Genomic DNA, 24,132 nt, shown 5'->3' with positions numbered 1-24,132 from the left:
GGAAATGGTCGAGGATGAGGCCTAGTTGTTGCAGTCCTGCTGTTAAAAGCATGCAGCATTGCAAATCTCTTAAAGGGTGTTCCCATCCGACCATCCAACCGTAGAGGGTGATTCTTTAAGGAAATAACTTTAAAAATAAGAAAAAAAGGATTAAAATTAAGGTGAGCATTATTTCAAACGCGACGCTATTCTCTCCAAAAATACTCGCTTATTTAAGAGGGGTTTTGTCACCAATCCGTTGAACTGATTGTTTTGGATAAAATCCTTATATTTCCCCACAAAGAAACATAGTATCGGTTTTTTAAGGATTTTAAAACCTATGTCTGCGGGGGACCTACAAAAATTCCATTTTAAAACCAATCGTTTTCAAAAAATTTTCAAAATCAGATGACTGGCGCCATCTACATGTCGTTTGTTAAAAAGGACACGTTTGAAAGCTCCAAAACTTGCACCGAAAAGCATTCCAGGATCTTGCGCCATCTGAAAGCTAAAAGTACATAACTTAAAGCTTATTTCCTTGAAGCTTATGTCCTTAAAGCTCGCTTCCTGTTTCCACACCAACACTCCAATAAAAACACATTAAATTTTAGTTTTTAAATCCATTTCATTGTTTTTCCTTCGATTTTATAGTTTCTTGTTTGTATTTTGTTTGGTGTAAGTGTTTGTGTGTGTTTTATTTGTACAATTATCTAATCTTTGTCATTCATTGTTAATATTTCACAAGCAATTGTTGTAGAATCGTGTATAAAACTTTTTACAAGGATAATCTAATAGGGTAGCTCAATGGGAATGACCAATGAAAGTAGCGAATTTTGAGCTGACAGTTTAATATTCGGTTTCGAGTTGAGTTTCGAGTTTCGAGTTTTTGAGTATTTCAGTTTCGCTTTGTGTGGTTTTTTGAAGGGTGAGCGATGAAGCACAACATGGCCAATAATGAATTTCATAAATTCGTTCAGGAATCATAATACCTTGTTGCAAACGCAAGCGATCGTTACCTAATCATTAATATAATATTTATGTATATAGCCTACCAAAACAATGTGTGTGTATATATATTGTATGTCAATATCAACCTAAGGATACGTCCTAAATTTACTTTTATCAAAAACAGAACAAGGATAATTAGCTAATGTGGCAAGCGAACATCAAAGGATTGGAAAAGATGCGCAATGACTTTTCGGGGGGATTGCCGGACTGCCAGGTTCCAGGATCGGATCCTGTCCGGTTTGAGATCTATGGTCCTACTCGATCGTGTTGGGGGTTGAGGCTAGCTTGAGTCCTGTGCTGCTGCAATTCCGATTGCTTTGTGCCTTGTGTTTGCGCGAGTTGGTGGTCCGGGTGCTTGAATGTTCAGTATCCTGCCTCTCCGTTGCACTATTCTTGGTCCTGCCGCCCCAGCAGGCCGTAGACGATACGCCGACGAGCCTGCACCTCGGCCCGCATCGCCTCCGTGTAGGGATCAAAGGAGAGCAGCCGCTTTTTACGTCGGAAGATACCTTCCTTCCGCATGATGGCGCACCGCATCAGCTGCTCGTCGACTGGGAACTGCAGAAACTCCAGGATAGAGCGTAGTTCCCGCTCGGTGTGGTGGACCAGGTCGTCGTAGAACACAACCTTGATGCTGCCGGTGAAGTTGCGGGCCCAGCTGAGGTTCATCAGCTCCCAGCCCTTGAGCTTATTGCTCACGAATTGCTGCCAATCTGTAGGTCAGAAGGTAAGGTTAGTGTCAGTAGATCGAAGCCAGTTATGACCTACATTTTCCCTTAGTCCTTTTGTAGCGGTCCGGCGAGGCGAAGCCTATGTGGCCGCCACTCTGGCGGTTGAACTCCGCTATGATTGCCTTCTCCGGGTCCCGGACCAGGAGTATTGCTTTCGAGAAGGGCTGCCACGCCTTGCTGCCCCATTCGTGGGTCTTCACCAATAATACTGAGCTGTTGCACACGTTCTCCGCCGGGAAGCCGGTCTTCAGCAGGCCGTAGTCCTTATATATGCTGCCCGTCAGGATCCCCGTCGCCTGTTGGAGCAAGTACCTCAGCCAGGTGTTCCCGCTGCCCGGAAAACTGGCCAGGGCGGTCAAAGCCGGCAGGGATTGAAGGGCGGCACTAAGGTCGCTGCTGGGCAGAGCGGCTAAAAAAAAGGAATGTTTAACTCGAGATATCCTTGAAATAGATGGGTATAACTCACTGAAAAAATCGGCCCTGTAGTCCGTGTAATTTGGAAGATCTCGATTTATATATTTGAGGTCACGACACCAGCGTATCGTCATTTTTCGGCTGGGCATCGGAAAACGCGGGCTATGAAAGCTGGGAAACTGTCCAAGGATCATATTATTCCATATTTCAGAGAAGAACTGGGGTACTTACCTCGGCAAAGCGCTCGATCCTTGGCCTCTTGGGATGCGATCCGGGTATGTTGTTCATGGACAGGAACAGGACGCCGCCTATGTAGATGATGATGGTTGCCGAGACACCGAAAAAGCGCCAGCCTTGCAGTGCCATAACGCCGTCTTTGCATTACTGAAACGCACGTTTAACCACATCGAAATTGGATTATTCTTTGGCAACCACTAGGCACTAAGTATCATGCATTAAAATTAATTCAAATGACGATGTTTGCCTTAATGAAGCCAATTATTTGTAGTCTGTGTCTGCGAGGGAATCAATTTCGGTTTTTTGTTGATTTTGTTATGACAACACAACAAATGGCCAAAACGAGCAACCTTGTCTCTCGTTTCCCGTTTATCATCCTATCTCTGTCTAACTTTGTTTACGGCAAACCCACACCCTGAATCCTCCCTGGCTCCTTCAAAAAATGTGAAAATTTAGGCAAGCTCTTGGCTAAAAGAATTTATTCCCTCCCAACAAAGGCGGTCGATTGGTAAACAGTGTATGGCTTATTACTTTTAATTTCCATATCCTTGCCAAGGATTCCTTGCAGAGGCTATTGACCATTTTATTCTGGGGTGTGCCTTGAGCTTTTACAGTATTCCTGGTCAGAATCCGTCACTCTAGTTTTTCTGACACAATGTAAACACATATAGGACCCTGAATATATAAGATATCCCTTTCTGGAATCTGTTGATAAATGGTTGGGGAATATTTAAACTTATTCGATCTGCATTAAAATGTCTTAGTAAATATCAAGCAAAAAGATATTGTCTATTTTTTGGCACCGATCCTAATGTACTAATTGAAAAATTATAAAGTCTATTGTGAAATGGTGGAAATATGGTTGGGAAAGTGTCGATATTTTGACGGTCATAATTTTGATATGCTCTTTTTTTGTTCTTGAGAATGTCTTAATAAAGGATAATAAACAGTAAATGCCTCTTAAAAGGACATGAAAGTGGCTTAAAAAGGACAAGAGAAGAAAAGCCCTGTCATGCCTTCAACAAAAGTTCCTTGAGCTGCATAAAACGCTAACGAAAGCCGCAAAATTTTATCCGACACCCCTTCATACATACACCAGCAACACACACACATGTGTGTGTATCCTGTGCATGTACAGAGGTGTGTCCTTACACACATGTGCCGGAGACAAGCGGCTAAATGCGAAAATTTATGCAACAGCTGGGCAACGGGGCGGGGGAGAGGGCGCGGATTTGGGGGTCTCGGGACCCTAAAGGGTCTTCGTCCTTGGCCTGAGAGATCCTTGAGCTGCCGATAAACTTCGGCAGGCAAAAACCTCAGCGGATTCCAGCGGAAAATCCGTTAGATGATGATATAAGATATCGGTAAGTGTCCTTCCCGCCATCCTGCCCTCTCCTCAGAGCCCCACCCCAGCGCCGGCTTATCCAGGAACTCTTCGAGCCACCCAAGCCACCGTGGTGGTGCGGTGGGGCTCATGGTGGTGGCCCAAAAACTAGTTCAACGCTGAAACAAGACGCAAACAAAAACCAAGCCAAAAGCAAAAAATTGGAATAAAAATAAAGAAAACTGAAGCTACACTTGAAGAAATTTATTGACGTTTTATACATTAGTAGGAGATTATATACAAATAAAGACTTTAGAATATCATTTTAAATAGCTAATTTATGAATGTAATTTGTATGTTTATTATAAGACTTAAAATGAAACATTTTCTAAGTAAGTCCATGTTTTTCTTTCGGTGTATTCCCAGGCGAATATATAATGAAATAGCGAGGCAGCCGCAGAAGGGAAATAGAGAAATACCATAAAAAATGGGCACCCCAAAGGGGTTGTCTGTGGGATGGGGGAGGGGAGCTACCAGAAGGGGGCGAGGGTCTCCATAAAGCAAGCAATAATTTGATTGTTTTGCGGCATAAATCAGACAAAGGCCATGGATAACCGTTGGATAAATGGTTGCATAGTTGAATGGCACATGTTAGAAGGTGGAACGACCGAACCCAGCCCAAGGGGTTTACATAATGATTGCCCCGGGGGTAACCAGGGCATTCCCCCCTTAATTGAATCCCCTTGCCACCCTCGGTCATTTATAAATATGCAATTTTTCAAGCTTTCCCTCAATAGTCGGTGCAAAATTCATCTCGGGGTGGGGGCTGGGGAAAAAAAAACTATAAACAAAAGAGCCCTGAACAAATATCTTTGATGCTACACGCTACTTGCCACATGCCACACGCCCCTCCCCGTTAGCCCACTTTTCAGCATTTTCTCGCTTTTCCACGCACAGACACAGAAAACAGACTGGCATTTCTCAGAGATGTAAACAAATACATTTTTGGTCTGTTCTGGTTTTGATTGTTTTAGTTTTGTTTAGAATACTTACCGAAACCGATTCCGATTCCGTATCCACACACACACACACACGCGCACACAAAACAAACACACACACACACAACACGCCCAAAAATTTTTTGGGGGGTCCTGCAGAATTGTGCTACATGTCACACATTATTCGCAAATAACTGGGAGTTATCTGATGAATGAACGGGGGGGAATCAGTGTTCCCATTTAAAGTTTCGTATTATAAATACACAATAAAACCCGAAACGTACAAAAAAAAATTACATAAAAAACTGTGTGTTCGAGATAAGCAGCAGCAATAGCAACAGCAACAGCAACAACAAACGGCAACAGCAACGACAGCCGCAGCAGCAGCAACAAAACAAATGCCAAACTATTTATTTTTTTTGTCGGCCGTGTGTGTTCCACACGTCGTATGCGCAATGTTGGGGCGCAGCCGTTGCCGCGGACTGAACTGAATCCAACCGAATCGAAATCGAATCGCACCAAAACCGAACTGAACCGTTCCGTCCTCCGACGTATCCGAGAATTTCTGCTAAACAGCAGCAACAGCAACAGCAGAAGCAGCAGCAGCAGCAGCACGGTAGTACGGCAGCAGAAAAGCAAAGCAAAGGCAGAGCGCCAGCAGGGGAAAAACAGCATCAGCGCTGGGGGATGATACAGAGCTTTTCCAAGTGGCGTTGCCACCATGTTGGGATTCCTTATCACCCTCGTCCGTTTTTTAGTTTATATTCCTATCAGCTGGGCTGGGAATTTCGTGCATTTCGGATTTTCTGCGCAGGTCCCAACAATTAGAAAGCTGCATGATACGCTCGACAGGTAGCGCTGCTGATGCGAAAGGCTTTTGGTAGAACGTTTTTTAGGACTCATATCTGGAAATCATAAACTAATGTAGTTGAGATCAAAAGATAATACATACAAAATAACGTACAACTAGTCGTATACGTGATATTTGAAATGCTTTTTATGATCATAACTCGACTAATAGTTGTCTGATCTAGGAATGTTTTACCTTTTCGATTTCAGTACTTTAAGTACTTGCATTCTGCATCAAAAACTGGCAAACTAAAATTTTATCGATTTTTTCAAAATTTTCCTAGGGGTACCATCATAAAAAATCATCGAAAATCTTAAAAAAAATTGTTCCTCAGATTTTAATGCAGATTGATGGCGATTTTTGATAGAATTACAACAGTGTATGCCTTTCCAGGATAGCTTTAAAATTGAAGAAGATATGGGCTTTAATATGGGTCATAATTCCCGATTCGAGGATTTCCAGGACTTGAAATATCTAACCACGAAAAAAGTGATATTTTTATAGCTTCTCAAGATCATAACTCGGCTAATGGATGTCTGATCCAGGAATGGTATACCTTCCCGATTTGAGGATTTCGAGTACATGTTTTCTGCATCAAAAACTGGCAAACTAAAATTTTATCGATTTTTTCAAAATTTTCCTAGGGGTATCATAAAAATTTCATAAAAATTCATCGAAAATCGTAAAAAAAATTGTTCCTCATATTTTAATGCAGATTTAGGGGGATTTTCGCTACAATATCATCAGTATATCCCCTATGTAGATCGCTTGGAAATTACCAAAGATATGGGCTTAGACAGGCATTACCCGATCCGGGAACTCAAGTAAAATACTCATTTCTTCTTTTATTCAATTAAGTTTATTTGCTTCGTTTTGTTTTGTTAGTTTTATCAAACTCATATTTCACCTTGGTTGCTCAGGGGCTTGCTTCACTTGCATCGGTTTGTCAGGGCTTACTAAGTGATCAGATATCGATTTGGGTTCGAAATTCGAATCTAGGTTCGTATTCTTGTTTGGAGGATATTGTTCAGCTGAAACATCATACCTTGGGGCGAGAAAAAGTTGATATGACAGGGGGACTTTGGCACAAACACTAGAAACAAATTTGCAACCGGAGGGAAGCTCTCATACTTCCATCTTTCACATTTTTTTTGTTGTCTTATTTCATTTTTTATTTGCGGTTCTTTAACATGTGCTAATTTCCTTGTTTTTCTTTTTATTTTTTTTTTGTTGGTTTTTCCTTTGAAGTTTTTAGTTTTTAAATTATCTTTGCATATAATGTCACTATAAGTACATGTTCTTGTTTAGTATCGGTCAACATTGCGAAATTAGCAATTAGGAGAAAAAAAAATTCATTTATATATGTATTTATACAATTACATAGGAATTACTCTAGACTCGTGGGACTCTTTATGCGCTAAGTACCTTAAACTAATGTACAAAAATATCCGTAACTTAAGACGAGCAATCAAAAGATGTAAATTCAAAATTCAAAGTTCAAATCAACAACGACAACAATTCGCGGTATTGAATGCAATCTATGGCATCATAATATAGTACAATACATTATAATATAGGTTGTAATCGGTTAGGGGTCTTGGATTCGGTCTGGTCTCCCTTGTTCTTTGTTTTGTCATATATTTTCCACCTAAAAACAATCCATTTTAAAATTATCCATATACATAATTGACTCACAGAGTTTCGTTGGCTGACAACAATTGAACTGAGAGTGAAAATCATTTGTCAATTTCTACTAAAGATTGGATTGGATTTGCCTGGGGAGTTCTTCGGTTTTGGTTTTGGATTATTACTTCCTGGTAGATTAGTTCCATTTTTTATTCATTATTATTTGCTAAGTTCTCCTCGTGTGTCTACATATCTTTTGTTTTTCGTTTATATATATAAAAAAGAGACAAAAAAACATTTTGTGGTCCCTGGCGTATGTAATTCAATTCAAAAGGTCTTCATTTGCATTCTCGGCATTGAACATTAACGAAAACCCAATAAGTATTCAAATCAAAAACTTACAGAGTGAGCTTCTTGGTTTCTCAATATGTTTCGTCACTCGGCTAACTTGAATTACATAAGTTTGTGCTTAGTAATTATGTTTTGTTTGGACTGCTTAGCTGGCTGTGAATATTTTCCATTGTGTGTAATTGAATTTTGGTTTTTAGTGGTCTGGGTCGGGGTTGGTCTAATTCTTCTATTTTTCTTCATCAAAAATAAAATTTTTTGGGTCAGTGGCTAAGCTTATAGCAGAAATGCGTAATCGATCCTATGAGATTAGACACTGAAAACAGGGGTACATACAGCACACATAGTATCTGGATAGCTGGTGTCCATGGTGTGATCGTGAGGGCTTAGTGCGCTAGCTATGGGTACAGTAAAGCCTAGGCCAGAGCGACAGTAAGTATGTTCTCTATTCGAAACTACCAAAAACTCTAGAGGGCTGTGTCGGCTACGGTCTATAATTCTGCTGATTAGCGTGTGGTTAGTGGTAAGTGGTTAGTGGTTAGTGAGTGTTTTGCAGTTTAGTTAGATATTCAAAAAAAGGGAATTACAAACCAAAATTTCGACTTCGTTTTTAGGCGCTTTAAGCTAACTCTGACTCTGACTTTGACTTTGAAATTGATCTTGAACAGCACTAAGCTACTTAGGTGCTAGAGATAGTTTTTCGTTTAGTTAGTTGGGGTTAGATTTAGTTAATTAGCTATACTTTTTAGTTGGGACAGTGGGGGCAAGCTTGAAATTAGTCGAATGAATAGGAGGCTTAGGGTCGGGGCTCGAGGATCAGGGATCTAGTCTAGGTTTCGACTAATGCTTAGATAGGCTTAACAGCTCAAACTAAGGGCCTTCAACAAGTAAATCGCTAATCTATATGCATATTTTAGGCTCTCTATATACACACATATATGTGCTGAACTATATATATGCGTATATAGACGATTGTGTCTCATGTGTGTTTGTTTGAAATGGAAAACTCGTGAAACATTTGTCCGAATCGATTAGTATTTAAAACATTTCCTTAATAGTTCTCTATATAAGTTATTAAAGCTTTCGGTTTTCATTACTCTAGTTCATATATAGATATATATATGTATATATAACTATGTATATATTTCTGTATACATATATATATGTATAATGCATATACGTACTTAAAATATATATGTATATATATAGTCTCTAACAATAAGAGGTATATACATCTGCAGAGAGAGCCACGCCCTTGAGTGTCCACAAAAGCAAAAGGATACAAATAGCAGGACAATGAAAAGGATATAGGAAGAGGTAGGAATCTATATAGACTTGCAGTTTCATTTACACAGATTTATAAAAAATGAACAAACATGCGCATCCTTGGCATGGACGTTTCTCAGGACGGTTTAATGTGGGAATCATCTTTTCTTTCATTTTTTTTTTGGCACAAACACACTCTGACACTCTTACACACACATACTGTCACAGACACACACACCAACAATAATGCAAATTTTGTATAAAGAAAGAGGGAAAGTAAACGGAAGAAGGTAAAGAATTTAAAATGGAGTCCTGTCTGGGGTGCTAGCCCTCTCTGGCTATTTGTATCTGTGTTCTTGCTTTCTCTGTTAGTAGTAGTTGTGGCCTTTAATTATACTTCTTCATATATATATATGAATATATATCTGGGTTGGATTCATTTCATATATGCCATGTATATATGTATGTATATATAGATCGGGTTGCTTCTGCTGGGGCTAAACATATATAGAATATAGATCTATATGTCCTCACATTTCACTTAGTGTTGTATATCTCGATATACTTGCTTGTACCATGGTAACCTTGTAATACTGCCGAATTTCATTGCTCATGGACTGGATCGGGGACTGGCTCTGGGTCTGGGTCTGCAGGAGATTGGGTCGTGATTGGGACTGGAACTGGGACTGGGCTTGGTTTCACAGTTTTTGGTCGCTATTATAGTTCTCAAAGCTTGTCTTTATCACGGTCGATGCTCATTGCTTTAAAGATGCCCCTCCCGATGCCGTAGCGCAGGTTGAACTGATCCAAGCTGGAGGCCCGGGGTCTCTGGCTGCCGCTCTGGTGGCCCGCCGACGTAGAGCTACCAGCTCCAGGTGTGAGAGCGGATGCTATGCTGCCCGGATCCATCGGTATGCTGCCCGACCTGGCCATCTGGTCCTCCATGTCCGTTTCGCTGAACTCTGTCTCCGTGTCGCTGAACTTCCGCCGCCGCCGCAGGAAGGTGCTACAGTGCCGCAGCTCGCCAAGATTGTCGGAAAGGGAGTGTCCACGCTTTCGCTCCTGGCGCTCCATCTCGGCGGCCAGCATCTGCACCTCCCAGTCGTTGTGGCGTCCCGAGGTGGTGCTCGGTGCCTCCGTTCTGTCCGCCGCGTCCGCATCGCGATCGGCGTCTTCCTCCTCCTCTTCGTCGTCCTCCTCTTCGGCTATGTTCAGCTTGCTGGATTCAGAACTGGAGCTAGAACTCTCGCCAATGTCCAGGATCACGCTGTCCGAGAGCCTTGTAAGATTTCCGGTCACATCCGATATCATCATCCCGCTGCCACTTCCGCTTCCTCCTCCGCTCCGTTCCACCCCAAAGCTGTCGCCTCCTGCACTCCAGTCACGGCTCCTCCGCCCGTTTCCGTAGCCTGTGTAGAAACTGGGGTGGCTCTGGGCATGCCGGGAACTGAGGGAGCCGGGTCCGGGTCCATAGTAGCTGCTCGGGCAGTTCAAAGCATTGGCAGAGGCTGCATGATGGCGACTGGGCCCCGGACCCGGCGAAATGCTTCGTCGGCCCCCTTGGATGGGGGGCGAGGAGGTGAAAACAGTGTCCAATGAGTCTCCACGCTGGAAATGATAGTATTTTGAATTAAGAGACTCTAAAAATCTGACTAGAATTTACCATGAAGAGCAGCTCCGCCGAGGAGCCGGAACTGCTGTTGTTGTCCTCCTCCTCGGCCGGCTCGTCATCGTCCACCGAAAGCTGGGACATTTTCTTCTGGCGCCGTCCCAGCGGCAGAACCAGGGACGAGGCGGACGCCAGAGGACCTCCCGAGGAGGACTGCTGCTCGATGGAGCGCAGCTTGAGCTGCAGCTGTGCGATGATGGCGTCGCGACGTCGCACCTCCCCGGCCATGCTGGAGAACTGAGTCTCGAACTTGGAGTGCATCTCGTTCATGTGCGTCTTAATGACGTGGTTGATGCCGCTCAGGATCTGGTTGAAGTAGTCCTGCGCCTCCGGGAAGCCTTTAAGAGCAAGATCAGATTCAAGATTAGTACATGGAGCAGGGGGGCATTCTAGGGGCCATTGCCAAGGTCAGGGGGTACAGATGTGTCTGGCAAACGTGAGTTTCATTTATTAATTTTACATTTTTTTAGTTGCATTTGTGAGAGCACATTCAAGAGTATTTTCCAGAGTCAAACTACATCAAATTAGGCTGTGAGTGTTCTTTTTCTTTTGAGTTTTTAAGCGTTTTAAGTAGCACTACAAATACATATTTTCATTACGTTTCTTTGCAGGTTGAATTGTTAGTGTTGCAAAACGAAAAAGAGTACAGTTCGCCCTCGAGAACAAGGACTTGGATGCCAGTGCAGACTGTATAGTCGATCTGCAATGCCATCGTATACATACGTACATACGTCGTTGACAATTATATACATTCTCATTCCCAAATATGTACCATACAAGTGTAGCACCGTCTCCATCAAGGCTCGGCTCAGATATCTCTCTCTATTTGTATATAGAGTTCACATTCATATATTTACATGATCGTGTTATGGGTTTATTTACAAAGCAAAAGCCGTGTCTGAGTGTGGGTGTTCTGTTTAATGTGCTGTTTATGTTTAGTTACATGCTTTTTAATTTTGACGCCATTTTTCAATCGTTCCGTCATGGCGACGCTTGCATTCCGTTTTACAGTTACTTTTGGTTACACCAGCTGAAAAAAAAAAATCCTTTCTAGGGAGGGGGCTTAAGGATCAGGACTTGAGCTCGTTTTGAGAAGTTTAAAAGTTTATTTCTAAGACAGGGGGCCAAAAAATAAAAGGCGCATACAAGGCGTATACGTAATGTGTTTGGACCTAGTATACAAGACATTAGTTTTAAGTGATATTTTTCTCAGGTAAGTTTTAATCAATTAATATTATTTAATTATTTCAAGATCTTTAGAAAATAAAATAAAATAAATAGCTTGAGATTGAAGTATAGAAGAGATAGGGACTTGAAAAATTCGATACAATGTACCACACGACCTTACAGGGGTTAAAGCAGAGCAACTCTTCTTAAAAAAATACAAAATTTTACTGCTAAGTATCAAGAAAGGATAATTAATGTACAAAAATTAAACAGATCCGTGGGACATCCGCTGAACTCCTTGAAGTCGATTAATATTTTTTTCAGGCATTGCATCATGCAGAGGTTTATGCACAAGATAATGGTTAAGCTTAGTTGAGGTTTTAGAAAAAAGAGTATTAGAAAGCACAGGACAAAGCGAGAGGAGCGATCGTAACGTGTGTTTGGTGGTCATGCTGCGGTAGAGGGAGTTCTGTGTGTTGAACAGCGACAGATAGATATTCAAAGAGAAACTCGCAGAGGTGGAGGTAGAAAGTTTGAAAGGGGGTGTCAAGCGTTGCGTTGTTCTGCATCGTTATATATAATATAGTATGTGTGTGTGTTAGGTATGGGAAACTGAAGCAGATATATTTACCTTCGGGATGAGCACCTGGAAACTGGCCACCGCCACTGGTCGTCGTTGTGTTCTGCGACCTGAGCTGCAAATTCAAATTCAAATCTGTGGTGGACTGGGCATGGAACTCGTTCGATTTCGCGGAACACTCGACCACGTACGAGGCGGAGGCGGAAGCGGAGGCTGAGGCTGAGGCGGATGCGGTGGCGGACGTTGAGGCGGTGCCAACGCCCGACAACGAGTCCCCGCCGGGATTGTATTGAGGGGGAGTGACCAGGCTGTGGCCGGGGGGGAACGCAAACTGCTCCTGCGGCGAGTTCGTGGGCGTTACCAACGTCAACGTCGGCGACCAGACATTCGCCGTATCACCGTTACCCGTTATCGAAATTGGAGCCGGAATCGGAGCTGCAACAGATACCGGCACCGTCACTTGAACCGGAATCGATACCGAACTATTAATACCCGCTACCGACACGTTACCGTTAGCGCTACCGTTACCGTTACCGAACCCAGCACCGCCGAAGGTGTCCGCATCCTTGGCACTGGCGGGCGGGCTGGAAAGAGTGGAATGGAAGGTTACACTCTTCAAGAGCTTGCTGTGCCTAGCCACGTACCCTTCCAAGGTTGGCTCCGCCGGCAGCCCGCTGGCCTGGGTGACCTTGGATCCGGTACTGGACGCGGGCAATCCCGATACTGCCTCCTCTTGCTGTAGCTTCTTGAGGATGCTCTTCAGCTTTCGGCGTTCCACCGTCTCATTGGACTCCGGACTGAGGGGCAGTGGTACGTAGAGGGGCAGCTGCCGAGAGCTGCCGTCCTCCGTGTTGGTGGATATCGATGTGGAGGTGGAGCTGGTCGTCGACTCGTAGGTGCTGAGGAACTGCGAGTATATGCCGGAGGTGTCGCTGTAGCAGCGGTACAGAGACTCCGTGATGGGAACCTTGCTGTCCGTTCCGGACTTGGAGCAGTCCAGGCTGAAGCTGCGCGTCTGAAGCGCCCGCTCCAGCTCGGCCAGTTTCTGGCGTTCGTTCAGGATCTTCAGACGCTTGACGAAGGGCAGGCCGCAGTACTCCGGCGACAGATCGAAGACACTCTGATAGAGCTTCCTCCGGCCGTCCGCGGACAAGTCCCCATCGGGCAGTCGCTGCTCCGGCTTCTGGAGTCTCAGACAGTCCCTCCGTGAATTGGCTGCCTGATCCCTGGAGCCTCCGCCACGCTGACTCACCGAAGAGCCCGTGGTGCTGGAGGAGCTGTGACCATGGTGGTGACCGTGAGCATGGTGGTGGTGCCTGGGAGACCTGGAGCTGCTTCGGGCACTGTGGTGCCTTTGGGGCCTCGATGGATGGGCCTCCATCATCTGCTGGGGGATGTTACTCAGCGAGTAGTTCTTCAGGGGCGTGGCCAGGTCGTCCGGCGAACAGTTGGTTAAGCTCGTGTAGCTGGAGGACATCAGGGTGGCCAGTTTCAGCTTGGACCAGGGCTTGATGGGCGTCCCGTCCGTGTCCGTGTCGGACTGCAGGGGCGTGGCCATCTTGTGGGCGGGCTTGCCCACTCTCTTCGATATGGTGGCTATGCCAGAGTTGAGTCCAGCACCCGCACTAGATCCTCCTGTTATTGCTCCAGATCCCCCGCCAGCTCCTGGTGCTCCGCCAGCTGGGGGCGTCGCCTCCGAGGAGGCCTTGACCACCAAAGCCAATGACTTTGGCGGCTCCTTCTTGGCGATGGCTCCTGTGCTAGGTCCCGGGGAGCTGCCCGCTGCTCCCTGTAGCTGCTGGATCTTTTGCTTGAAGGACACCTTCATGATGGGCTTGATCTGGGCCACCGTCAGCGACTGCCCAGTTGCGGAGGTGCTGGCTCCTAATCCAGTGCCCCCGTTCAGGCCGGAGACGCTCGAGGCTCCTCCGAAGTTGGAGTCTACCTTGCTGCTGATATTGGGCGGCGTGTTGACCTTAAATGGGCGTAAGATCGGTTAGATATTGGGCTTAAGTCTTGGTTAGTAAACAGATGATCCGTCCTCCGGTTAGAGTCTCTAAACGGAGCACGGAACACCAAGTGCGAAGAGCGTTCTGAGGGACTGGTGGGAGACACATTTCCGGCTTCCTAACTCTACGGGCTGTACGATATCGGGGGGGGCAGTAGGGTCTGGGAATGTGGTCTATTAACAATTTAGGCTTTACCATAGCGACGCCGGGATCGGCGGACTGCGGCTCGTTCTTTATTTTCAACTGCTGCAATCGCTGGATCAGGGGAAAGCCTTCGCTGAACTCGCGTTCCGGCTCCTCCTGTATCGATTCCTGCGGCGATAACGTACACGTTACATGTGAGTGAGGTGGAGATTTCTGTGGTGGTGTGGACTTAACAGCTCGCTCTTCGCGATCCTAGTGCAAGACACATAAAGACACATACAAAACTACTGTTTAGGAGCTGGGGAATAATTACAATTACAAACAACACGAAATATCTCTGATCTGGCGTTAATCGTTAAACGATATTCGATTTTTCGAATAGGGGTAGCAAATAAGGTATAATAATCGAAAAGGAACTGATAAGCGATAAAGGATTAATGCAAAAATGTGTGTGGGAATGTGTGGTGTGGGTGGAGATATGGCCTGTGTCTGCCTGGACTTGGTTTGGTTTCTTGTATTTTTTAAGTCTTTCAAATCAAAAAAGAGTTCAAAACTCACTAAGCCAAAGCGGGGAATCTATGGAAAGCATCTAGATAAGCTTGCATTTTATTTTTGGAGGGAATTAATGTACAAAACAGGCATAGTTTCTGGTCGAAGTCCCTTTTGTTTTGAATCGTTGAGCAAAAAGCTTTAATAAAACGTGCTGGATGTTCAGAAAGTCGGTAAACTAGATAGCACACTTCTGGGGTCGGAGGTGAGTTCATAGGTGCACTAACAACTTGAACTAACTGCATTACAATGGCGCTTAAAACAAGTTAAAACACAAATGCAAGTGGCGTGTGGAGCAAGTAGTACGGTGTGGCAAGTAGAAGTATCTCTCAGATACGACGTACGACAGGCTTCAGTCTGCTTTCCGAGTGTGGGTGGGTGTTGGTTGTGCGTGTTTGCTTTTCCATTTGTCAAGCTCTTCATTCAATGCTCTGTACGTGAGTGTGTGTGTGGGAAAAAACCATTTAAAGCCGAGCGAAAGTGGAAAGTGAAAGTGGAATGGGCCATGGATGGTGTGGAGGGCGTGGATGGGCGGGATGGACGGTAGATGGGGGCATGGAAAACAAAGTGTGAATGGATGAGTCGGAAAACAAAAGCTCGAGCAAGGTGAGTGTTTCGTTGGTTTTTGCCTTGGTGGTTGGTGACTTGGTGGTTTCGTGGCTTGGTGTTTTGGTGGCTTTCTTCCTTGCTGTTTTAAGGACTCACCTGCTTCTCCTTTAGGAGTCGCAGCCGCTGAAGCAACGGCAGCCCTGCCCCAATCGGACTGGGCGTCTTGTCGTGGAACTCGTCCTTGGCCTCGGCACTCTCCGCGTCCTTTTCGTCGGATCGCACCCGGGACATGCGCTTCAGCATGATCTTGCTGCCTCTCGGCGAGGTGTTGTGCAGTGGCTGCATTTCCAAGGACTCATCGCTCTTCCGAGAAGTCCTGACGGTTAAGATTTATGTATGATTTGCTGCAACGTGGCACCTCGAGTCTAGAAACTCACCTGGACTTCTTGAGGACATTGCGAAAGCCCTTGACATCGTGCTTCAGCTTATCCACTATCTTCTTGGAGGCACTGTTTTCGCTGCTGTCGCTCTGATGCACCACCTGGCCCTGGTGGTGGCCTTGGTGGTGGCTCTGGTGGTGGTGTGGGTGGGCGGCAGCAAAGGCGGCCGCCTCCTTGTCGCTCTGCGCCTTGGCGTACTTTTTGTTTACACACCGCACCTCCATCAGCCGCTTACGGCCCAGCGTCTGCAGGATCTCCTGGGCGTCCGGGTAGTCCTTCATGGCGGCCAGGACATCCTCGCGGGAGAGCGAGAACAGCTCCGAGTAGCCCACCGATCGAACATCGGCAGTGCGCCTGAGGATAGTCAGGAAAACATTAAACATAGATCGAATTAGAATAAAAGATGGACTTACTTGTTCAGCCCATCCAGATTAAGGATGCCAATTTCACCAAAAAAATCTCCAGCCTTCATGGTGGTGAGCACCTTGCCCGTCTCGCTCAGGACCTCCAGGATGCCGTCCGCAATGATGAACATTTCCCGGGCCACCTCGCCCTTCCGGCAAATCGAATCGCCCGGCGTGAAGATGTAGGCCTTCATTTTAAGGACGAGGTCGTGCAGGAACTCCGGCTGGCACTCCTGGAAGATGGTCACCTTCTTCAGGACACTCAGGTTGACGTGCAGGGCCAGTTCGGTTTTGAGCTTGTCCGGCAGCAGGCCGAGGGCTGTATTGATGTCCCCGCCCCCCTGTATCCTGCCGCGGGACCAACTGTAGTCGTACCAGCGAAGCACGCGACGCTTCATACCGCCAGGAACCTAAGGACAAGCGTGCGGATATGGTTAGTTAGGACGAAAGCAAGGTAGGACGCCCAACTCACCTTGTGGTGTCGCATGTAGGTCTTGGCCCCATCGAGCAGGCGCTCAAACTCCAGCCGGTTGGCATTCCGGTTCGTTATCACATTTCCCACTTGGCCCACAATCGTGGCGAAGATAAAAACGCCAATCAAGTAGCTAACGATCGTAAAAATATATCTGCCGGGGATAAAGGAAGTTTATGGTTAACGTGATTCCGGGGCGTGGCCCTCCAATTAGCTGGCCACCAAAATAAAGTACACATTGTATCGCATTGGCCGTAAAAGGTAGCCGTTAAGGACTGCCTTTTGGCCAACACTCTTCAATCTTTGCAAGCTCAATCAAAGTTTTCGAAAACAAATCTTTGCAATTCACTTTTGAGGGAAACAAATATCAATGGAAATTGTTCAAGGCTGTCGCACGCTTTCGAAAACTTTGATGTTTGAGGTCCCTATGGTTATGTATTCTTTTCGGGGTCAGAGTGCAACAGATCGATGGGGAGTCACTGGTAATAACATATCAGAACACCAAGAAAGACGATTCGGTGGACAGCCCCCAACAAATTGCATGATATTCGCTATTCGCTATTCGATTTGATTGACCTTGCTTGAGGATTATGCTCTGGATGGTGGGAATATATAGTTTTGAGGCCTACCCATAGCTAGAGCCAAACTGAAGCAATCGAGACTTAATGCCACGCCTGGGAATCGATCGTGGGCCGTCCACCGAGAAGTTCGGTCTGATTGGTGATTCGAAATGGAGAAAATGGAGAACCCCATTACAATTTGTTGCGATTTCATCGAAAACAAATAAAAGACATTAAATGGTACTTACTCTGCATTCGTTTCGGGCGTCGGCAGATCCCCAATCGTAGTCAGGGTCAAGGTCGACCAGTACAGGCTGCCCAGGTACTTCCGGGTGAGCGTAGCATAGTCCCCGGGTCGATACGGATACACCCAGTCGCCCTGTGTTAAGAATATTTACAATATAGCACTTGGAGAAGACAAGAAGGCCATCATCGGGGGCATCCGAAGCTTTTATCTATATCTAGTATAGCTTTGGGATTTTATTGTATCTATTTCTTTGCCGATTTCCAACCGATTAATTGGAGGAGTTCTTTAAAGTTCTTATAGCTTGATTTTCTACCTTCCTACGGAATTTTTTCTCAATTTTTCCTGTGGGTACCCGTGTAGAATATCGGATTTCAAATATGGCCCAGTACCATGTCTATATCTTGGCCAATACTTATCAGATTCTCACGCGGAATACCTTAAACGATTTCTAGATCGATTCTCCGTCAATCTGCATTAAAATCTGACTACGAAATATTTTTTCAATTTTTTTCCAATTTTTCCTGATGGTACCCCTGTAAAATCGCGGATTTTCGTATATGGCCCAGTAGCATATCTATATCTTAGCCAATACTTATCAGATTCTCACGCGGAATGTCTTAAACGATTTCTAGATCGATTCTCCGTCAATCTGCATCAAAATCTAAGTACAAAATATTTTTTCAATTTTTTTCCAATTTTTCCTGATGGTACCCCTGTAAAATCGCGGATTTTCGTATATGGCCCAGTACCATATCTATATCTTAGCCAATACTTATCAGATTCTCACGCGGAATGTCTTAAACGATTTCTAGATCGATTCTCCGTCAATCTGCATCAAAATCTAAGTACAAAATATTTTTTCAATTTTTTTCCAATTTTTCCTGATGGTACCCCTGTAAAATCGCGGATTTTCGTATATGGCCCAGTACCACATCTATATCTTGGCCAATACTTATCAGATTCTCACGCGGAATGTCTTAAACGATTTCTAGATCGATTCTCCGTCAATCTGCATCAAAATCTAAGTACAAAATATTTTTTCAATTTTTTTCCAATTTTTCCTGATGGTACCCCTGTAAAATCGCGGATTTTCGTATATGGCCCAGTACCATATCTATATCTTAGCCAATACTTATCAGATTCTCACGCGGAATGTCTTAAACGATTTCTAGATCGATTCTCCGTCAATCTGCATCAAAATCTAAGTACAAAATATTTTTTCAATTTTTTTCCCATTTTTCCTGATGGTACCCCTGTAAAATCGCGGATTTTCGTATATGGCCCAGTACCATATCTATATCTTGGCCAATACCTATCAGATTCTCACGCGGAATAGCTTAAACGATTTCTAGATCGATTCTCCGTCAATCTGCATCAAAATCTGACTGCGAAATATTTTTTCAATTTTTTTCCCATTTTTCCTGATGGTACCCCTGTAAAATCGCGGATTTTCGTATATGGCCCAGTACCATATCTATATCTTGGCCAATACCTATCAGATTCTCACGCGGAATAGCTTAAACGATTTCTAGATCGATTCTCCGTTAATCTGCATCAAAATCTGACTACGAAATATTTTTTCAATTTTTTTTCCAATTTTTCCTTATGGTACCCCTGTAAAATCGCGGATTTTCGTATATGGCCCAGTACCACATCTATATCTTGGCCAATACTTATCAGATTCTCACGCGGAATAGCTTAAACGATTTCTAGATCGATTCTCCGTCAATTTACATCAAAAGTTGAGAACAAAATTATTTCTCTTAATTTTTCCTGGGCCCAGTACCATATTCGATAGTACTGAGCCAGTACCAAGAGGCTCAAGGCTTCTAAAGTGTTAAAAGTTATGGACTGAAGAAATAATTAAACTCACCTGGAAGCCCTCCGCCTCGGATAGTAAAAAATAGAAACAACCGAACCAGTGTGCCAGTATTAACAGGATATGAATTAGGTTAACAACGCGCCATAAATTTGGCCAAACTGTCCTACTCTCTACGATGTAATAAAATCTCACAGATCGATAAACCTGCAAAGTGTGCGGAGGTTAATAATTAATTGCTTTTGAAGAGGGATAATGAATACAGACTTTAAAAAAGCGCGTAAAACGTAAAAGCGGATGTGTGCCCATTTTTAATTGGAGCAAATCCAATGGTATTAACGCAATCATATCGAAAATAAAGTCCCGCGAATGGACATAGTGGCAGGCCAGTTTTTTGTCGTCATATACCTGAAGGATAAACGAATTAAAATGCAAATATTGGATGCCCTCAGGCCGTATATCTCCATTACCATTAGGCCCTGCTCCAAGTAGCCTGTGCGTAATTGAACTATTATATCTAAGATAAATACAACATCTGTCATTGAATCGCAGATGAGCCAGAATGTGGGTACAGCTTGCTGTGAATATAAATTATAAATTTAGAATGTATATTAGTGACAGTTCCAGTTAGTCTATTTTTGCGTGGTCAGGTCAAGGGCAATTAGACGAGAGGTAGTGCAGCTAACAAAAAATCCTGTTCGGGTTAAAGGTCAACACAGGGTCTACTCTAATCTGATGACAAACACCAGCTAACAACTGGGCCATAAACAAACATTTGCTTGGGCCTGGTTATGGTTCTGGTGTTGGTCCTGTTCCGGCTGCGTGTCTTATAATTGAGTCATTACAAGGCAAAGACCAGGAACAAACAGATAAAAAAGTAGGATAACGCAGGTGTCCTGGCACGCTGGCCAGAAGATGCTCTGCCACGACATTCCATTCCCCTCTCGGTGAAGCATGGAATTCTATGGCAACAAAGGCACGAGACCCCCAAGGACTCTTTGAGTGTAATGACAGAAAAAATAAAAGGGTGTTGGCTTACACAAAGGACGAACAAAGGTCTGGCCGTCCCTTGAAGGACGAACGGGTGGGCGGGCACAAGTGGGCAAATATTAAATGTGAAACTCACCTGCAGTTCTGGAAAGCTCTGCCTCACAATTAGGGTCCATAGATTATATAGAACACATACAGTTAACATCATTAACCAATAGAAGTAAAAATTTTCATCTGGATTAACAACGGATCGTCGTTTTTGTAAATAGCGTCGCCTACGTTTAACACTTTTGTCGACGTCACCAGAGGCACTTTCTGAACCCGTGTCTTCAACAGTTTCCTTTTAGATAATATGATTATCATATGTTTTTAAAATAAAGGTGATTTTTAGTTGTAGCCCACCTGTGTTTCGGGTATCTGTCTAGTCGAGAAACGCTTCAGGAAGGAGTCCTCGCGCTTGAGCGGTGGTTTCTTCTGAATCGCCGATGAGATCTGCACGGTGGTGCGGAGTTTCATCCAGCGTTGGTTCGATCGTGTCCTGTTTTTTTGTCATACATTTAAGATTAGAATTAACTGCTTCAAGGATGCGAAAACTATAGGGATTGTCTCACACATCGAACTACAGTAGCTACTGAAATGAAACCCTTTAGAATATTTTCTCTTCAAGGATAGAGCGCAACTTAAAATCTTAAAATCTTAAAAGGCGTGCGCTTACGTTACGTTTTTGGGGTGCAGTTGAATTAAATTTAAGATTTTATATAAACACTAAGACATCGATAAACTTACGCTAGTTGGATGACGGGGGTAACGGGGTAACATTTTACAGGTTACGGGGTTACGAGGTTACGGTTTACGGTTTACGGTTTACGGATTACGTCTATGGTTACGCATACTTAGTGGCAAGAGAGACATTCAGACATTCAAAAGACCGTAACGCAAACGCACACAACGGTAACGGTAACGGTAACGGCTAACGGTTAACTGCTAACGGTTATGATATAGCTGTAACGGTAACGCTAACAGTAAAGTGAAACGGAAACGAACACCAACAAATCAGGCAGCAAACAGGAAATATGAAAAGATAGTACATAGTTTATACATAAAAGTCTAGAATACATACTAAGATACTAAGATACATGCACTAAGAAGCCGCAAATGAGATCAACTTAAATCAATCGAAGTAATCGAAATATAAATCGAAATCGAATCAGTCGGTTATGCGGTGATGGAATCAAAGTAATCAAACAAAATAACAATCATCATTGGCATTATGCAATCTATGAAGAAATGAGGAAAATTGCAATTGGAAAACAATTTTAGCAGCAGCGCAGCGAGACAGAGACAGACAGAGAGAGCGAAAGAGAGAGACAGAGTCGTAGAGACAGAGACAGGAGGTCTATAGGTAGCAGGTAGTAGAAGGAGTCTAAGGAAGATTCGTAGGTGGAAACTGAGGAGGCGGTAAGGCGGTAAGGCGGTAGTGGTGGTGAGTGGTCGAGAACTTTTCGCCATCTCGTTATAAATAGCGGCCTGACCTTGTGGGTGGAAAGTGTTAACTGTCTGCCAGGTGAGTTGGGAACAGGAAAATCCCTTTTCCCAAGCCCATTTTCTCACAATTAAACCGAAAAAAAAAACAAATGTCTTGAAAGTAAAATGTACAGAAAATAAAACCAAAGAAGGATTAGCTACGGAAGACCGACGCTTTACAAATGCTCTGGCAAAAGGTAATTTATTTACTTCCTTTGTATCTCTTATTTTTTATGTGTATCTTTAAATAGGGAGACAATTAATCATTTGATAAGATACTACTTCCACATTAATCATTCATCAAGCCGAGGGCTTTACTTTTTTTAAAAAACAATCCTTGGAATTCTTTGCCAGAGCAGCGCTAAGGACTACAAGCATATATGCTTTCGATCTAGGACTATGGCCTACAACTACTTGGAGGAAGGTGGACGAGAGGAGGGGTTGGGGAGGGGTAGGGGATCAAGGGGATTACCACTTTTTTTGGACTTTTTGCTCAAGCCGCTCAGGGTCGCCATTCAATCGTCTGTTTCTGCTAAAGCATCTAGAGTTCTAAGTGATGTTCTTTGGTTTCTGTTTATATTTTACAAAGGTGGTTTCTATAAATGCATACATATACTATGCAGCATAGTATATAGTTTTATTTACAGTTTTGAGTTAATTGGTTCTGGTTTACTCGCATCCAGCATGTCAAATGCCAAAGAGCTACTGAACAAATATATATAATGCTTTTATGGATTTTTCTTAGTTTTTTCTGTTTTGTTTTTTTTTTTAAGTTCAAATATCATTTTTATTAGATTGGTTTTTGTTCTATTTACAGCGGTGGCTAAATTATTACGCATACGCCGTGTGGTACACGATGAGGTACGAATAACGAAAGCGATTGGTAGCAATGCAGTTAGCTAAACGAAAGACAAAAATCAAAGGAAGACAATGATAGCTAATAGGTGTCAATGTCCATGTGAGTGGGTGTGTATCTGTATCTGTGTCTCTGAGTATCTTTGTATCTTTTTACAGGGTATGAAGTGTCTGGGGTGTTGGTGGTTTTTTGCTGCGGTTTTGCTTTCGACCCGGCCAAAACCGAAGCCCTACTGCTACTGCTCTTTGCGGCCTATTGAAATGCAAAGCGCGCACATGCCGTCAGGTCGTCATTATCAACAGCACCATGACCATCATTATCGTAATCGCATAATGGTAATCGCAATCATAATCAAATCAAAAACAGAACAAAGCTCATATCATAGCTAGCTATCCATGTATTCTATATATATTATTTTTTCTTATATGCGGTGTAGTTTGCGTGTCATTTTTGGTTTCTTATTCATTATTATTATTATTAGTATTATTATTATTATTTTGTATTTTTTTTTTTTTTTGAATTTGTGCTTGTGTTTGTGTGCAGAGACAAAACCGAGAAATCATAAGGAACACAAGAGTGTAAACTTACCAATCGGAATCTGGATCTGAAGCTCCATCTCCGATACGCGATTTCCTAAACAACGAGTTTCGAAAGTTTGTTTTTCTTATACTATGTTTTGGCTGTTTATTTTTCATTTTGTTTAGCATAATTGTTGTTTTGTATTCATTTGTAATGTAATTCGCAATTCGTACTCTTCGGTAGAGTGGAGTTCAATAGAAAATAGATTTTGGCCAGAACAGTGACAGAGAGATAGAGAGATGTATAATGTATGAGAGAGACAGAGACAGCAACAGAGATAGAGAAAGTGAGAGAGGGGGGTAGAGAGAATTTGGCTGATACGGGCCTTCCCCCCAGCCCCTTGGCACTTCCCCTTTTAACCCATCAGTGCCCATCCTCTGGCAGCCAAGCGGAAAAAGGCTTGCTGCACGATAAGACCATAAATGTGTGTGGCCAGAGGCGTACTCCCGGTGGCTACCAAGGGGGCCAGCTCTTGTTAATCATCTAGGGCTAGACTAGGGCTTGAGGACTTTTGCAGCAGACCCCCTCTGGAAGGCACGCCACTGGCCGTGTGCGTGTATGCTGTGACCCCATTGTTGTTTTTTGGGGTCAGCTGGAGCCATTTGTGGACTTTCGATTTAATATAAATTGAGAATGAGCTTGTTAGTTTTGTGCCCGTTTCTCGTTTCTCGTTCCTCGTTTTTCGATTTGATTCGGTTTCGATTTTCGGGGTTAAGGTTCAGGTTTTTGGGGCTTTTCGGGGCTCTGCGAAAGGTTAAAGAGCTGCCCGAGTCCTAAATGGCATTCTTTATTG

General features: G+C 43.8%; 2 protein-coding genes across 14 annotated transcripts in view; both read right to left on the bottom strand.

Moving 5' to 3' along the window:
- Window positions 1-858: 858 nt before the first annotated feature.
- LOC108122701 (WSCD family member CG9164) lies at window positions 859-5,310 on the bottom strand. Its single transcript, XM_017237420.3, has 5 exons — window positions 4,747-5,310; window positions 2,364-2,516; window positions 2,185-2,311; window positions 1,756-2,127; window positions 859-1,700 (listed from the first exon to the last, which is right to left on the bottom strand). The coding sequence occupies exons 2-5, from the start codon at window positions 2,496-2,498 to the stop codon at window positions 1,375-1,377; spliced, it is 960 nt and encodes a 319-aa protein (XP_017092909.2). The 5' UTR covers window positions 2,499-2,516; window positions 4,747-5,310; the 3' UTR covers window positions 859-1,374.
- A 1,103-nt stretch (window positions 5,311-6,413) lies between these two features.
- Window positions 6,414-24,132, bottom strand: part of Cngl (Cyclic nucleotide-gated ion channel-like) — an 83,857-nt gene continuing 66,138 nt past the window's right edge. For 4 of the 13 annotated variants that reach the window (XM_070277040.1, XM_070277038.1, XM_070277035.1 and 1 more), the window contains 16 exons: window positions 23,349-23,393; window positions 20,783-20,918; window positions 20,517-20,720; window positions 19,861-19,968; window positions 19,658-19,798; window positions 19,445-19,597; window positions 17,573-17,703; window positions 17,394-17,477; window positions 16,765-16,918; window positions 16,302-16,702; window positions 15,886-16,242; window positions 15,605-15,824; window positions 14,402-14,602; window positions 12,249-14,172; window positions 10,445-10,788; window positions 6,414-10,389 (listed from right to left, as the gene is read on the bottom strand). In XM_070277040.1, the coding sequence (XP_070133141.1) occupies window positions 9,508-10,389; window positions 10,445-10,788; window positions 12,249-14,172; window positions 14,402-14,602; window positions 15,605-15,824; window positions 15,886-16,242; window positions 16,302-16,702; window positions 16,765-16,918; window positions 17,394-17,477; window positions 17,573-17,703; window positions 19,445-19,597; window positions 19,658-19,798; window positions 19,861-19,968; window positions 20,517-20,720; window positions 20,783-20,918; window positions 23,349-23,393 (5,485 nt within the window). In that variant the 3' untranslated portion in view covers window positions 6,414-9,507. The remainder of the gene's footprint in view (window positions 10,390-10,444; window positions 10,789-12,248; window positions 14,173-14,401; window positions 14,603-15,604; window positions 15,825-15,885; window positions 16,243-16,301; window positions 16,703-16,764; window positions 16,919-17,393; window positions 17,478-17,572; window positions 17,704-19,444; window positions 19,598-19,657; window positions 19,799-19,860; window positions 19,969-20,516; window positions 20,721-20,782; window positions 20,919-23,348; window positions 23,394-24,132) is intronic. The other 9 variants (XM_070277048.1, XM_070277056.1, XM_070277052.1 and 6 more) reach the window with 9 other exon arrangements.

Source organism: Drosophila bipectinata, chromosome XL, assembly GCF_030179905.1.
Source record: "Drosophila bipectinata strain 14024-0381.07 chromosome XL, DbipHiC1v2, whole genome shotgun sequence".
NCBI lineage: Eukaryota > Metazoa > Arthropoda > Insecta > Diptera > Drosophilidae > Drosophila > Drosophila bipectinata.
Note: the sequence above shows the minus strand (reverse complement) of the source record. Positions and strands in the feature narration are given on the sequence as shown.

Excerpts from the sequence above, each read along its gene's own strand:
- LOC108122701 (XM_017237420.3), bottom strand. The coding sequence starts at position 2,498 with ATGGCACTGCAAGGCTGGCGCTTTTTCGGTGTCTCGGCAACCATCATC. Across the intron at positions 2,312-2,363 it reads GGATCGAGCGCTTTGCCGAG|TTTCCCAGCTTTCATAGCCC; the intron begins GTAAGTACCCCA and ends ATCCTTGGACAG. Across the intron at positions 2,128-2,184 it reads CTACAGGGCCGATTTTTTCA|CCGCTCTGCCCAGCAGCGAC; the intron begins GTGAGTTATACC and ends CCTTTTTTTTAG.